The sequence below is a fragment of the Salvelinus namaycush genome, chromosome 3, assembly GCF_016432855.1.
Source record: "Salvelinus namaycush isolate Seneca chromosome 3, SaNama_1.0, whole genome shotgun sequence".
NCBI lineage: Eukaryota > Metazoa > Chordata > Actinopteri > Salmoniformes > Salmonidae > Salvelinus > Salvelinus namaycush.
The window spans coordinates 68,050,906-68,066,047 of NC_052309.1; the positions used below are offsets into that span (position 1 = coordinate 68,050,906).

The 15,142-nt window shown below is 46.1% G+C and overlaps 1 protein-coding gene across 1 annotated transcript in view; it reads right to left on the reverse strand.

Annotated features, from left to right (window-relative positions):
* The window catches only part of LOC120044000 (zinc finger protein 385C-like), a 72,366-nt gene extending 58,216 nt beyond the window's left edge, over positions 1 to 14,150 (reverse strand). The window contains exon 1 of the mRNA XM_038988593.1: positions 13,829 to 14,150. Within this exon, the coding sequence (XP_038844521.1) occupies positions 13,829 to 14,150 (322 nt within the window). The remainder of the gene's footprint in view (positions 1 to 13,828) is intronic.
* Between the last annotated feature and the right edge of the window lie 992 nt (positions 14,151 to 15,142).

Below are 15,142 nucleotides of genomic sequence, written 5' to 3' on the forward strand. Positions count from 1 at the left end.
TTAAGTGTTTTGTCAGGATAGGAGAGGAGAGGAGAGGAGAGGAGAGGAGAGGAGAGGAGAGGAGAGGAGAGGAGAGGAGAGGAGAGGAGAGGAGAGAGGAGAGGAGAGAGGAGAGGAGAGGAGAAGCGAGAAGAGGAGAAGAGAGAAGAGGAGTGGAAAAGAGAGGGGAGGAGAAAGGAGAGGAGAGGTGAGGAGAAGAGGAGAGGAGAGGAGAGGAAAAGAGATGAGAAGAGAGGAGAAAGGAGAGGAGAGGTGAGGAGAAGAGAGGAGAGGAGAAGAGAAAGGAGAGGAGAGGTGAGGAGAAGAGAGGAGAGGAGAGGTGAGGTGAGGAGAAAAGAGGTGAGGAGAAGAGAGAAGAGGAGTGGAAAAGAGAGGAGAGGAGAAAGGAGAGGAGAGGTGAGGAGAAGAGGAGAGGAGAGGAAAAGAGACGAGAAGAGAGGAGAAAGGAGAGGAGAGGTGAGGAGAAGAGAGGAGAGGAGAGGAGAGGAGAAAGGAGAGGAGAGGAGAGGTGAGGAGAAGAGAGGAGAGGAGAAGAGAAAGGAGATGTGAGGAGAAGAGAGGAGAGGTGAGGAGAGGAAAAGAGAGGAGAGGAGAGGTGATGAGAAGAGGAGAGGAAAAGAGAGGAAAAGAGAGGTGAGGAGAAGAGAAGAGAGGAGAGGAGAGGAGAAGAGAGCTAGACTCCTGGTCTTTGTGACAAGGTCAATGTCACCTCTGCTAGGACGATCGCACCTGGTCACTGTCTATCCGAGAGACGAGCTGTGTGTGTGCATAAGTGTGGTGGCTCAGGCATCCTGACAGGCATCCCCCCCTCCCTCCTCCTTCCTCCTTTTCTCTCCATCTTGCCTCACTTTATTATTAGTGGCAGCTACAGGGGCAGTGGAGCAGAAAATTCCCATCGAGAAACAAACCGGCATCTGCATATTACAGCCCTGGTTCACGTCTGCCATGAGTGAATAAATTAATACATGAATAACAATGAAAGTCACCGGCGAGTCGCCTCTAGCTCTCTAAGAGGCCGTGTACTAGTCTGGAGGAGAAGAAAGTTGTCTCTTAAGTGGAGGAACAGTGAAGCAACGCGGTGGGAGGCTGAGCTCACTCAGATCAGTTAGGAGTCAAAGTCACCAGATCTTAGCCTGGGTACCAGTCTTTTTAACAAACATTCCACCAGCTTCTTTGGCATATGACACGGAGGAGGCTACGAGGAGTGGAATGTTAGCTAAAAAGACTCGTATCCAGGCTAACCAGATCTGTGTGTGTATGACGAGAGTGACCATGTGGTTCAATTAAAGAGAGTCACAAACAGAGCTGTGTGTGTTCATCCACAGGATCCGCTGACAGAGAAACACTGTCATCTTGACTAATTGCCAGTGAGATGAGATCTCTCTCTCTCTCTCTCCTCCACACCTCTATACTGTACCTCTGTTCATTCTGGGCTGTCTCAATACACATACAGGGAACACTAGTAAAACCCCACGTCAGATGTAACAGATGGTAAGTGTGTGTGAACTTTTGGCTAGTACAAACTTCCAATGGCCATCTATCATGTGTCCATTACTGGGCAGCCCATCTTCACTGGGTAAATGACAGTGTTTATCTGTGTGTCTCTCTGGGTAAATGACAGTCCTCTCTCTCTCTCTCTCTCTCTCTCTCTCTCTCTCTCTCTCTCCCTCTCTCTCCTCTCTCTCTCTCTCTCTCTCTCTTTCTCTCTCTCTCTCTCTCTCTCTCTCTCCTCTCTCTCTCTCTCCTCTTCTCTCCTCTCTCTCTCACCCTCTCTCCTCCTCCTCTCTCTCTCTCTCTCTCACCACCTCTCTCCTCCTCCTCTCTCTCGCTCTCTCTATCTCTCTCTCATTCCCCTCTCACCACCTCTCTCCTCTTCCTCTCAATTTGGCTTTCGTGCTCACCATTCCTCATCAATTTGCCTGCCTGTCTTTCCTTTACTCCGTCCACCCTTTATCACCCTCTATCTCCCTCTCCCACCGCCCAGCACCTCTCTCCTCTACTATCCCTAATAAGCCACTCTAGTGTAATCTGGGTCTTCTTAGTTGACACATCCATCCCACCACATTCATTCTAAAACATATTATTCAAATAGGCGGTGTTATGCTGAGAGGTAGATGTTCATTCTCCCCTGTCCTCAGTGATTCTCTCCACAGAACAAAGGGACATGATGTAGTTCTATAACGCAGCCCTAGCCTGTGGTTGACCAATTAGAATTCCTTGCAATAAAACTGGGCCAATGGCCAAATAACAAGTATCCTATTTCAGGTTCAATGTATAAACAATTTGGACCAATGAGAACTTGCCATGGAGCTATGAGTCCCGGACTGAAATTCCTCCTATGTCTCTGACCCCATTGATATTACTCTATTGACCTCTCGTCCTCTGCGTTGTATATTATCTTGAAAATATTCTTATACCTTTTATTTTTCTATATTTGATGAATTTGTACATTTCCTCTGTATAGTTTTATTTATTTGTTGTGATGTCCTGTTCACTGTTACAATGTTGTGCCTCTTGGCCAGGTCGTTATTGTAAATGACAATTGGTTCTCAATTGACTTATCTGGTTAAATAAAGGTGAAAAACTAATTATGGGGCCTGGAGTATGGATAATATGCTGCAGGGAGAGAGGGGGAAGTGAGGCTGTGCACTGCCCAGAAACACAGCCTTTCCTTGGGCTTTCTCACCAAGGGCCTGGGGTGGAGGGTCCTGTAGCGGGGTCCAACCAAACAGACAAGGCTGTTATGATGACTAGACAGCCATTACAAACAGAGAATATAACAGGCTGTTGAACACAAAGATATACAATTCTATGGTTGAACACTGCAGGTCGGTTCGATAAGTGAGAAAATGCATTAAAAAGGGAACAGAGGAAACGCAGGGATTGATATTCTGTGCCATTTAAGAAAGTGGCAGAATGTTCTATTCATTTGACAGAGCGCTGTGTGACATCAAAACCCTTGGATATGCTTTGGATATTTATACTAGATGAAAACAGATAGTGAGTACAGCCTAGTCTCCACAGGAGAGACCGACAGACAGACAGACAGGCAGGCAAACAGACAGACAGACAGACATTGGTAAACAATAGAGACAGACAGACAGACAGACAGACAGACAGACAGACAGACAGACAGACAGACAGACAGACAGACAGACAGACAGACAGACAGACAGACAGACAGACAGACAGACATTGGTAAACAATAGACAGACACACAGACAGACAGACATTGGTAAACAACAAAGACAGACACACACACAGACAGACAAACAGACAGACAGGGGTAAACAGTAAAGACAGACAGACAGACAGACAGTGGTAGACAGTAAAGACAGACAGACAGACAGACAGACGGACAGTGGTAAACAGTAAAGACAGACAGACAGACAGACAGACAGACAGACAGACAGACAGACAGACAGACAGACAGACAGACAGACAGACAGTGGTAAACAATAGACAGACACACAGACAGACAGACATTGGTAAACAACAAAGACAGACACACACACAGACAGACAAACAGACAGACATGGGTAAACAGTAAAGACAGACACACAGACAGACAGTGGTAGACAGTAAAGACAGACAGACAGACGGACAGTGGTAAACAGTAAAGACAGACAGACAGACAGACAGACAGACAGACAGACAGACAGACAGACAGACAGACAGACAGACAGACAGACAGACAGACAGTGGTAAACAGTAAAAACAGACAGACAGACAGGCAGACAGACATTGGTAAACAATAGACAGACAGACAGACATGGGTAAACAGTAAAAACTGACAGACAGACAGGCAGACAGACATTGGTAAACAATAGACAGACAGACAGACAGACAGACAGACAGACAGACAGACAGACAGACAGACAGACAGACAGACAGACAGACAGACAGACATGGGTAAACAATAGACAGACACACAGACAGACAGTGGTAAACAACAAAGACAGACACACACACAGACAGACAAACAGACAGACATGGGTAAACAGTAAAGACAGACACACAGACAGACAGTGGTAAACAGTAAAGACAGACAGACAGACAGACAGACAGACAGACAGACAGACAGACAGACAGACAGACAAACAGACAGACATGGGTAAACAGTAAAGACAGACACACAGACAGACAGTGGTAAACAACAAAGACAGACACACACACAGACAGACAAACAGACAGACATGGGTAAACAGTAAAGACAGACACACAGACAGACAGTGGTAAACAGTAAAGACAGACAGACAGACAGACGGACAGTGGTAAACAGTAAAGACAGACAGACAGACAGACAGACAGACAGACAGACAGACAGACAGACAGTGGTAAACAGTAAAGACAGACAGACAGACGTTTGGTGGTCTATTCCTTCTCTTCTCTCTACGGTCTCCCTGCTCCAGACTTTTTCCGCTCCACCGGGCCCTGCGTGCCGATCCGGAACACAACCTTTTCCCAGAGTCTAAACCGGTGGGACACGAAGGACCAAACCCCAGGGCGAGGGGGGCAGAGACAGAGTGCACAGCTAAACGACTACACAGCCAAAGTGTTTGCATATGCTATGAGGAGACACTGGAGTCTTCTACAGGCGGCATAGGGATATGTTTGCAGCTGACAGATTGACAGACACTTCAGATGGACCAATCAGGGACTGACTTGCTACATGTGGTGATACCCAAGGCTTAAGGTGTGCCTCGACGCTGCTGCAAACAATGACACATGCACAAACGTCCACACACACACACACACACACACACACACACACACACACACACACACACACACACACACACACACACACACACACACACACACACACACACACACACACACACACACACACACACACTATGACACACACATGTCCAAAGGCACAGTGAGCGAGGAAAGTCATTTCCCTCCACAGGGAATAAATAAAATGGGAAAATGGCGAGGCGGCACAAAAATAAAACGCAGATGCGCAAATGCATTCATGCAGAAAATCCCAGCCTTTAATCCAATCCCTCACGCTTTATTAAAACAGAGCGAGAGAGGGAGAGATAGAGACAGACAGACAGACAGGGTCCATGAAGAGACACACACTGGCTCACACACGCAGACACACACACATCACAACAACAAGCTTTATCCTAGGCCGTGGAGATAGGAGAAAGATCAGAACCATGAAAGAGGTAGAGGCAGTCTCTCTCTCTCTCAGTTTCACACACACACACACACACACACACACACACACACACACACACACACACACACACACACACACACACACACACACACACACACACACACACACACACTTTCTCAAAGCTCGAAGATATGAAATGCCAAGCAGAAAATAACAAATAGTAACTCAGACACAGCCTTTACTGTGGTCTGAGCAGCCACACCCTTTAGTGACATCAGGTCAAATCAGACCAAGCCACACCCTTTAGTGACATCAGGTCAAATCAGACCAAGCCACACCCTCTAGTGACATCAGGTCAAATCAGACCAAGCCACACCCTCTAGTGACATCAGGTCAAATCAGACCAAGCCACACCCTCTAGTGACATCAGGTCAAATCAGACCAAGCCACACCCTCTAGTGACATCAGGTCAAATCAGACTAAGCCCCACCCTCTAGTGACATCAGGTCAAATCAGACCAAGCCACACCCTCCTGTTCCTAGGCCGTCATTGTAAATAAGAATGTGTTCTTAACTGACTTGCCTAGTTGAATAAAGGTTAAAAAAAGAAGAAAAAAAGTTTTACAAAAGTGACATCAGGTCAAATCAGATCAAGCCACACCCTCTAGTGACATCAGGTCAAATCAGACCAAGCCACACCCTCTAGTGACATCAGGTCAAATCAGACCAAGCCACACCCTCTAGTGACATCAGGTCAAATCAGACCAAGCCACACCCTCTAGTGACATCAGGTCAAATCAGACCAAGCCACACCCTCTAGTGACATCAGGTCAAATCAGACCAAGCCACACCCTCTAGTGACATCAGGTCAAATCAGACCAAGCCACACCCTCTAGTGACATCAGGTCAAATCAGACTAAGCCCCACCCTCTAGTGACATCAGGTCAAATCAGACCAAGCCACACCCTCCTGTTCCTAGGCCGTCATTGTAAATAAGAATGTGTTCTTAACTGACTTGCCTAGTTGAATAAAGGTTAAAAAAAGAAGAAAAAAAGTTTTACAAAAGTGACATCAGGTCAAATCAGATCAAGCCACTGTCCCCCCTCCTCCCTCCCTGCCTCACCCCAAATAAAGGGGAGGATGATCTATCCCACCATGCATCTCACCCACGTGTTCGTGGACCTGTCCCGCCCCGGCAGACTCAACGTCAAGGGAGCCGTATGCCCCCGACACCCCCTGCCCCCTTTAAATGGTTCTCAAAATATTTTGGGAGGCGCTGGCTGGCTGGTGATGCCGTCCTTGCGGGGGGCGATGGCCATGCTGATCCTAATCCCTCAATAGACGAATAGAGACCAGGGTGGCTGGTACTTTATGGGGCAGTGGTGAACAGTAGGTCTGGGAATTGCCAAGGACCCTCGATATGTATTGCGATTCAATACTGCAATTGTATTGTAATTCGATGTTCCAAACATATTGCTCACTGTATATCTGCTGCAGAGAGACAAGAGAGAGCCAATACAAAACTAGTTTTGGAGATAAAAGTGCTCAGAACATGTTGGCTCACCATTTAAAACATTGAAAAAGAATATGGAGAACCAGCTCCAGAATGAGAAACACCAGAGTTTACAGCATTACATGACATATTAAATGAATTCTATGGTTTTCAACTTGACCATAGATGCAGTAAATGGAACGCAGACGCTGCATTGACCAGATTGGGCACATTCAACAAATCTGTTCCTACAAAGTGGATATTCGTCAAACCCGTCATGATTTATGTGTCGTAACAGACCCATGGTGTGGTTATATTTGGCTGTTTTTGCTGCACACCATATAGAAGTTGTCCCTTTTTTAGGTTCAGAAGAAGTGGCTGTTTAATGCAAACTCCCGTTCGTGTAAGCTGGTTAGCATACCTAGCATACAGAAATCATTGATGGTAGTCAGTCGTTTTTTAACTTCTTGCGACTACAGGGGGTGCTGTTCCGAATTAGCATTTTGTCGTCTCCAAATTAAACTGCCTAGTACTCAATTCTTGCTCGTACAATATGCATATTATTAATTCTATTGGATAGAAAACACTTTCTAGTTTCATACAAAGTTGGAATGATGTCTGTGGGTGACCCAGAACTCTTTCTACAGCGAAATCCATGACAGACAGTGAAAGGTCTGAGAGCGAAGCTCTGGTTTCAGATCAGTTTTTAAGGTCTCTGTCTATCCTATGGAACGACACGAACTGCACCCGCCTTCCCCTGGATGTCAGTAACCAATGAGAAGTGGAATGGGCCTTCTCCGTAGCTCTCAGAGGTTATAAAAGACCAAGGAGTGAGAGTAGCCCCCCTTTCGACGCTCGCCCTTACGCAGGAAGGGACCTCCGGATGCCATTTTCACAGGCTCGGTTATCAACTTGAAATGTATCCGTCTGTAATTTAATTCGATATAGGACTTAGAAACATCATAAGGTAGTTAATTTAAACCGTTTTATAGCAATTTATATCCGTTTAGTGCGATTTTGATGCATTTCTATGTGAAGCACCGGGCACATTTCGGGGTCCCGGTCGAACGTTAGCGGGCATTTAGACGGACAAAGGACATCTTTCGACCAAAAGAAGATTAAACCCAAGAAAGAATACATTGCCCAAGAATCTGATGGAAGAACAGCTCAAAGTAAGCAATATTTAATATGATAAATCGTTGTTCTGTCGAAATATTTTAAACGCATATTTCGCCATTTTGTTTGGTATAGCTTCACTTGGCGAACCCTGTATTGAAAAGTAAGGATAATTTTAAAAATGTAAGTCAGCGGTTGCATTAAGAACTAATTTGTCTTTCGATTCCTGTCAACTCTGTATTTTTTAGTCAAGTATATGATTAGCTTTGGATTAAACTAGATCACTCTGAAAGCTGACGTCCCTCATTTTGATGCTTGAGTTGTGACTATTTCCATTGTATAACCACGGTTTTGTATGGCTAAATATGCACCTTTTCGAACAAACTGTATATGTATGTTGTAAAATGATGTTACAGGAGTGTCATCGGAAGAATTCTGAGAAGGTTAGTGAAAAAATTAATATATTTTGGCGATGATAACGTTATAGCTCCCTTTGCCTTGAATTCATGCTCTACTAACGTTTGTACATGTGGTATGCTAACTTATCGATTTATTGTGTTTTCGCTGAAAAACGCTTAGAAAATCTGAAATATGGTCTGAAATCACAAGAACTGTGTCTTTCCATTGCTATGCTTTGTCTATTTTTATGAAATGTTTTATGATGAGTAAATTGGTCATACACGTTGCTCTATCTAGTAATTCTAGTCGATTTGTGATGGTCGGTGCAATTGTAAACTGTGATTTCTACCTGAAATATGCACTTTTTTCTAACAACACCTATCCTATACCATAAATATGTTATCAGACTGTCATCTGATGAGTTTTTTTCTTGGTTTGTTGCTATCAATATCTTAGTTTAGCCGAATTGGTGATAGCTAGTGGTGGAGAGAGAAAATGGTGGACAAAGAAAGATGGTGTATTTTGCTAACGTGGTTAGCTAATAGATTTACATATTGTGTCTTCCCTGTAAAACATTTTAAAAAACAGAAATGATGGGTTTATTCACAAGATCTGTATCTTTCATCTGGTGTCTTGGACTTGTGATTTAATGATATTTAGATGCTACTATTTACTTGTGAAGCTATGCTAGCGATGCTAATCAGTGTGGGGGGGGTGGGGGGTGATCCCGGATACGGGGTTGATACTCGTGAAAGGTTAACTGTAATGCAGTTGATTGGGAACGATGACATGAACATGTGTTGGGGTTGACATTCAAACAAGCACTATACTCCGATTTATACCTCTACGTGGTGTGAAAAACAAAAGCCTGAATTATAGTCATTTAGAAGACACTCTTACCGAGAGCGACTTACAGTAGTGAGCGACATACATTTCCATCGTGTCCCCCCCCCCCCCCCCCCCCCCCGTACTGGTCCCCCGTGGGAATCGAACCCATATCCCTGGCGTTGCAAGCGTCATGATCTACAATTCCTTTGATTGGCTGAGTTCGATTGACCTTTTTACCGCATCTATATCGCAATGATGTCATAAAGGAGGGTGGGGTGACATGCTAGTTATCTTCAACCCAGGTGACATGTTGGATGCCCTCTGTGACATCATAGACACCTATGGCACAACAGTCCAATCAAACATTCTGAACACCAAAACTCGCCTATCTCTGTAGAGAGTAGTTGCTTTTTGAATTTTCTCAGTTAACTGATTGAGAGATGGCTTTGTACTCTATCAGTATTCATTTGTTGGTGCATGTAATCTTGGCATTACAACACCTGGACGGCACGGTTTTTCGGGATGCCCTGATGCCCCCCATCGGCATTAGGCGGTGGGCCAGCACGCCTCACATTGACCTGAACACCAGCACCATCAAATTCCATCAACAACCCTGGACCAAACAGAACACCAGCGAGACCACTGGACACAGTTGGTACAAGTTCCCCGGAGAGGCTTGTGTTATGGTCAGCTCGGAACCCACTGCGACCCGGGTAGCTACAATCAACACTAAACGACTCAGTGGCCTTGTCGTTAGAGTGTCCGCCCTGAGATTGGAAGGTCGGGTGGTTTATCCACGGTCGAGTCATACCAAAGACTCTGAAAATGGGACCCGATGCCTCTCAGCTTGGCACACATTAAGGAGATGGATTGGGGGTAAGGCCCCGCGACAGACTTGTGTCCTATCCAGGGCGGATACATCAAGCTGCCTCATGCTACAGAAACAGGAGATAGGCTCCTGCCCTGTGGGCCATTGTGGCTCGGACAAGGCCCCTACCACCCAGACCAGAAACAGTATTGACCAGAAATACAGAGACGTTAGTGCTTTGCGCCAGACAACCAGTGATTCCACGGCCAGCCTCAGAACGCTTCGCACCCGAGTAGCTGAGCTCAGGAGTAGGGAGAGAGCGGGAGCGAGTGAGCTTGTGTGGAAGAAGATGGTGGAAGTGGTCACTGGGGCAGAAGAGAGGAGGATAAAGGCTGCAGGCTGCATGTTTCTGGCTCTTTGCTGCTGGTTGTACGGCATGGGCCTGCTGCTCACCTTCAGAAGACTACTGCAGGTAATGTGATGTGAAGGAAAGATTCAGGGTATGAGGGCGTCTGAGAAAGGTTTTAGGAACAACATTAAACTGGTCCAAATAGTGACATTTACCCATTGTAGTTATAAATACTGCTGACATTTGACTTACTGTACATGTCATTTACCTTGGCGCATGAATTAAAATATGTATTTGTTTTCCTAATTAGACCACATTTATTTTCTTTCCGTAGATAATGGTTGCATTAGAGCTCCATGGAGATGAACACAAGGAGAGAGGAGCTGAGAGGGAGACAGAAGGCTGTAAAGATGCTCAAACCGCTCCCGTGTGGGTGACCCCCCGTGGTTCAACTAAGAAGAGAGCCCGCCACCGCCGTCGGTCCAACAAGGGGAAACACTGAATAACGTGCCCATATAGGACATTGTTCGTCTGCATTCCAAATAATACAATATCATATTTTCTAATAAATAATACTTGTTTTCACATCATGTGTTTCTCAGTTGATATTTTGTTATAGGAGTAGTTTGAAGAGGTTTGGAAATGACCACGAAATGACCACAAAAGGACCACGGAACGTAAAAAGTATAGTAGCCATTTAGAATAAACACACGGAAAGACATAACACATTTCAATTGATTTAGAAGACACAGTAGGGGCTTATACTTGCTTATAACAACTAACAATGCATTATACCTGAATGCTGTAAGTAAAGTTGTATCATCATATACAGCTGAAACTGAAATTAAAGCCTGTTTAGATTCACTGTGGTTGCCCATCACCCTATGTTGGGGTTTAGAGAGTAGAGAGAGAGAGATTGTGTGTGTAAGAGAGAGGGAACGAGAGAGAGAGAGAAGAAAAGCCTGGACCCTCTGTCAGTTCAGTGAAGCAGAGAGGAAGGGTAACACAAGCTGACATGGAGAGGATTCTTTGGGAGGCACACACACAAACACACACACACACACACACACACACACACACACACACACACACACACACACACACACACACACACACACACACACACACACATATACATTTACATACTGGAAACACACCACGCATCCTTCAACATCCACACAGATTGCAAACATCCACACATGTTTGCAATGTGTGTGTGTGTGTGTGTGTGTGTGTGTGTGTGTGTGTGTGTGTGTGTGTGTGTGTGTGTGTGTGTGTGTGTGTGTGTGTGTGTGTGTGTGTGTGTGTGTGTGTGTGTGTGTGTGTGTGTGAGCTGTGGGAGTCAGCAGAAGGTGAGCACAGATAAGGCTGCATGATTGCGACTGTGTGTCAGAGAGAATCTGCACCGTACACCACACACACACACTCACACACTCCCTCCCCTTCTCTCTCTCACCCCATCTCTCTCTGCTGCCGGAGCTGTGCCAGGGTGCTGGGGACAAAGCCTGCGTGCGTCTGTGTGTGTGTGTGTGTGTGTGTGTGTGTGTGTGTGTGTGTGTGTGTGTGTGTGTGTGTGTGTGTGTGTGTGTGTGTGTTGGTCTGAGTCTTTACCATGCCCTAGCTGACCCGGGTCTTAGACAGTGACGGTCAGTGGCCACGTCAGGCCTCATTCTGCCCATCCTTCTTAAAGACTGACTGGCCACAAGGCACTGGACTGGGCTGGGCTCTGCGTGCTGGCTCACTGAAGCAATGAAGCAATCAGGAAAGGGAAAGGACGATGGTTGGGAGGACTGCAAAGAAGGAAGTCCACATGAGCAACACACCTGCAGGCAGCATGGCTGCCTTACTAAGCCGACTATTCCTTGTGTGACTACATAGAGGGAGAGGGAGAGAGGGAAGGTGGAGGGTGAGAGAGAGAGGGGGAGAGGAGAGAGGGACGGTGAAGGGAGGGTGAGAGAGACGGGAGAAGAGAGGAGGAGAGGTGGAATGTTTGTATGGGTGTATCGTGATCTCTCTGCTTTCCAGATTACTGCTGCTACATTGTGTTTACACACAGCCATAACAGGTGTATACTAACTGTCAAAGCCAGTTATCTGAACGACCTAAGCGGGTGACTATTGACTGTTTGTGTACCTTCCTGTAGTGCTGCGTCAGATGTACCATGGTTCCCAGGCAATCCCAAGGGAGGTCTGGCCCCACTGCATCGCCATGCCTACAGCAGCCTGCCAGCAGCCAATCAGGGCCAAATAATCTGTGGCCATGGCAAGCGTTGCCGTGCTCTCCGTTGCTATGTAATTATGTACTGTTTGTACGAGATTTCTGCACCTGAAGTGGGTCAGACTAGTTTTCATGCAGAGATGTGTGTGTGAGAGAGAGAGAGAGAGAGAGAGAGAGAGAGAGAGAGAGAGAGAGAGAGAGAGAGAGAGAGAGAGAGAGAGAGAGAGAGAGAGAGAGAGAGAGAGAGAGAGAGAGAGAGAGAGAGAGAGAGAGAGAGAGAGAGAGAGAGAGAGAGAGAGAGAGAGAGAGAGAGAGAGAGAAATAGAGATAGAGTATTCAAGAGTGAGTGATGAGTGTTTGGGAGCAGATTCTCCAGGTTGGTGTGTTTTCGAGCTGCGTAGGAGGGTTACAAGTAAAGAGAGAGTGGGAGACAGAAAGGAATAACCTCTGAACATGTAGCCAGTTTCACTATATATTCAAATCTACGGGGAAAACCTGCACCTCCACTGCTGCCACTGCTGTAGCTACCCTGGAGCGAGCAGGAACCAGAACGATCTAAAATAACCAGCAATGAATTAGTCAGCCAATTAATGACTTAACTCAGCTTTGTTCTCCTCCCTCTGTGTCCAGCCTCAGGCTAGAGAAGACTATATAGAACCATGCACACTTCTACACTATACACACTTCCATTCACAGCTATACGGGTTGAGCCAGTTTGCTACAGCAGGAAAATAATCCTGCAGCAACAGGAAATGTGAATTATTATGTGGATTATAATTAATCAACATTTTTGTAGGGGTTGATTTTTGATTTAAAAAAAGAAATGAAAGTCATGTCTGAAATTTCAATGTGGGAATTACAAACTTCAGAAACCTTTTTAAACCTGAAATACAATCCCTGCATTGCAGGAAAGTTCTCCTGCAACAGTGCGATCAAATGAAGATCCTACATCTGTAGCAGCTCTCCATGTTCACTTGTCATACTCATTATCACAGCGTCCTCTTAGAAATGTACTGAACGTATGATGGAACAGGAAGAACACAGTACCGATGCATCTTACTAGGTTATATAATGCAGCTTGATGTGTCCTCGGGGGGTAGAACTCATATTCACACTTTGTCAAAAGAGTGCACACTATCATTTCTCTCCTCAGCTGGTAAGGGGTTACAGAGGTGAGCAGCCTCAGAGTGTTATAGTGGAGTAGGGTACTGTACACTCTTAGGAAAACGTTTTCTATCTTGAATCAAAAATGGTTCTTCGGCTGTGCCCTTAGGACAACCCTTTGAAGAACCTCTTTTGGGTTCCAGGTAGAACTCTTTTGGGTTCAATGTATAACCCCCTGTGGAAAGGGGTCTACCTGGAACTGAAAAGAGTTCTCCTATGGGGACAGCCGCAGAACCCTTTTGGAAGCCTTTTTTTCGAACAGTGTAGTGGTAGAGTAGGGTACAGCTGCAGAAGAGTGCAGAAAGTGGGTGGGATGTCCTACCTGTGTTGCCGTGCTGGATCTTCCCGTTGCTTATCTGTTTGAGTCTCTTCTGGTGAGACTTGCCGTTGTAGTGGATCTGGGCCTGGGCTGGGGAGTTGAGCTGGATGTTACACACGTCACACACTGTGTAACTGCGCTGCTTCCTCTCCCTCTTGGGCCTGCTGTGGTCAGAGGAGGGCAGGGCGCCCCCAACTGGACCTGGCTGCTCCTCCTGTGGGTCACAGCACACCTCGCTGTCCACAGTCAACCCCATCCCCACTCCTAACCCGCTCCTGTCCTCCTCCATCTGTAATACAGAGGGTGGGCTGAACGGACGCTTCATTCCTGAGAGAGGAGAGAAGGATTTTTTTATTGATTGTGTCGTTAACCTTTGTTTTGACAGGTAACACATTCTCATTTACTGCAATGACACGATGAAGAGTTGCAGGGAAGAGGAGAGTGAAGAGGGCAGAGATGAGAGAGAACAGAAATGTGGAAAGAGAGGAGAGGAGAAAGAAAAGGGATAGAGATGAGACACACCAGAAAGGATGAGAGAGAAGGTATCGAGAACAGACCAGCGGGGGTAAGAGGTCAGAGGTGAAGGATCAGGGCCAGTCCCAGGCTTATGTCCAGCGCCAGTGGATTAGAGAGGCAGTGCTCTGTGAGTCTGAGGTGCCCAGTATCACAGTGCTATAACAGTGTGTTAGAGCACAAACGTGTGCTGGGAACAATGGAGCCATCACGATATGATTATCCCCTGCCCTCCGTGTCTCTGCACAAAGCTCCCCGGTTAAACCCAATAGCCCATAAAAGAGCCCTGATTCAGACGGTTCGGTGTAGGTGCGTGAGGCATCTGATCCTAGGCCTGCCTGAAGTAAGCCCTGACTGTCAGTACCCACACACCCTCACAGAGACATACACTGAGTGTACAAAACATTAAGAACACCTGCTCTTTCCATGACATAGACTGACCAGGTGAATCCAGGTGAAAGCTATGATCCCTTATTGATGTCACTTGTTAAATCCACTGTAGATGAAGGGGAGGAGACAGGTTAAAGAAGGATTTTTAAGTCTTGAGACAATTGAGACATGGATTGTGTGTGTGCGCCATTCAGAGGTGAATGAGGAATACAAAATATTGAAGTGCCTTTGAACGGGGTGTGGTAGTAGGTGATAGGCGCACCGGTTTGAGTGTGTCAAGGACTGCAACGCTGCTGGGTTTTTCATGCTCAACAGTTTTCCGTGTGTATCAAGAATGCCAACATGGGTCAACGTGTCAACATGTTGGGTCAACATGGGCCAGCATCCCTGTTGAACCCTTTCAACACCTTGTAG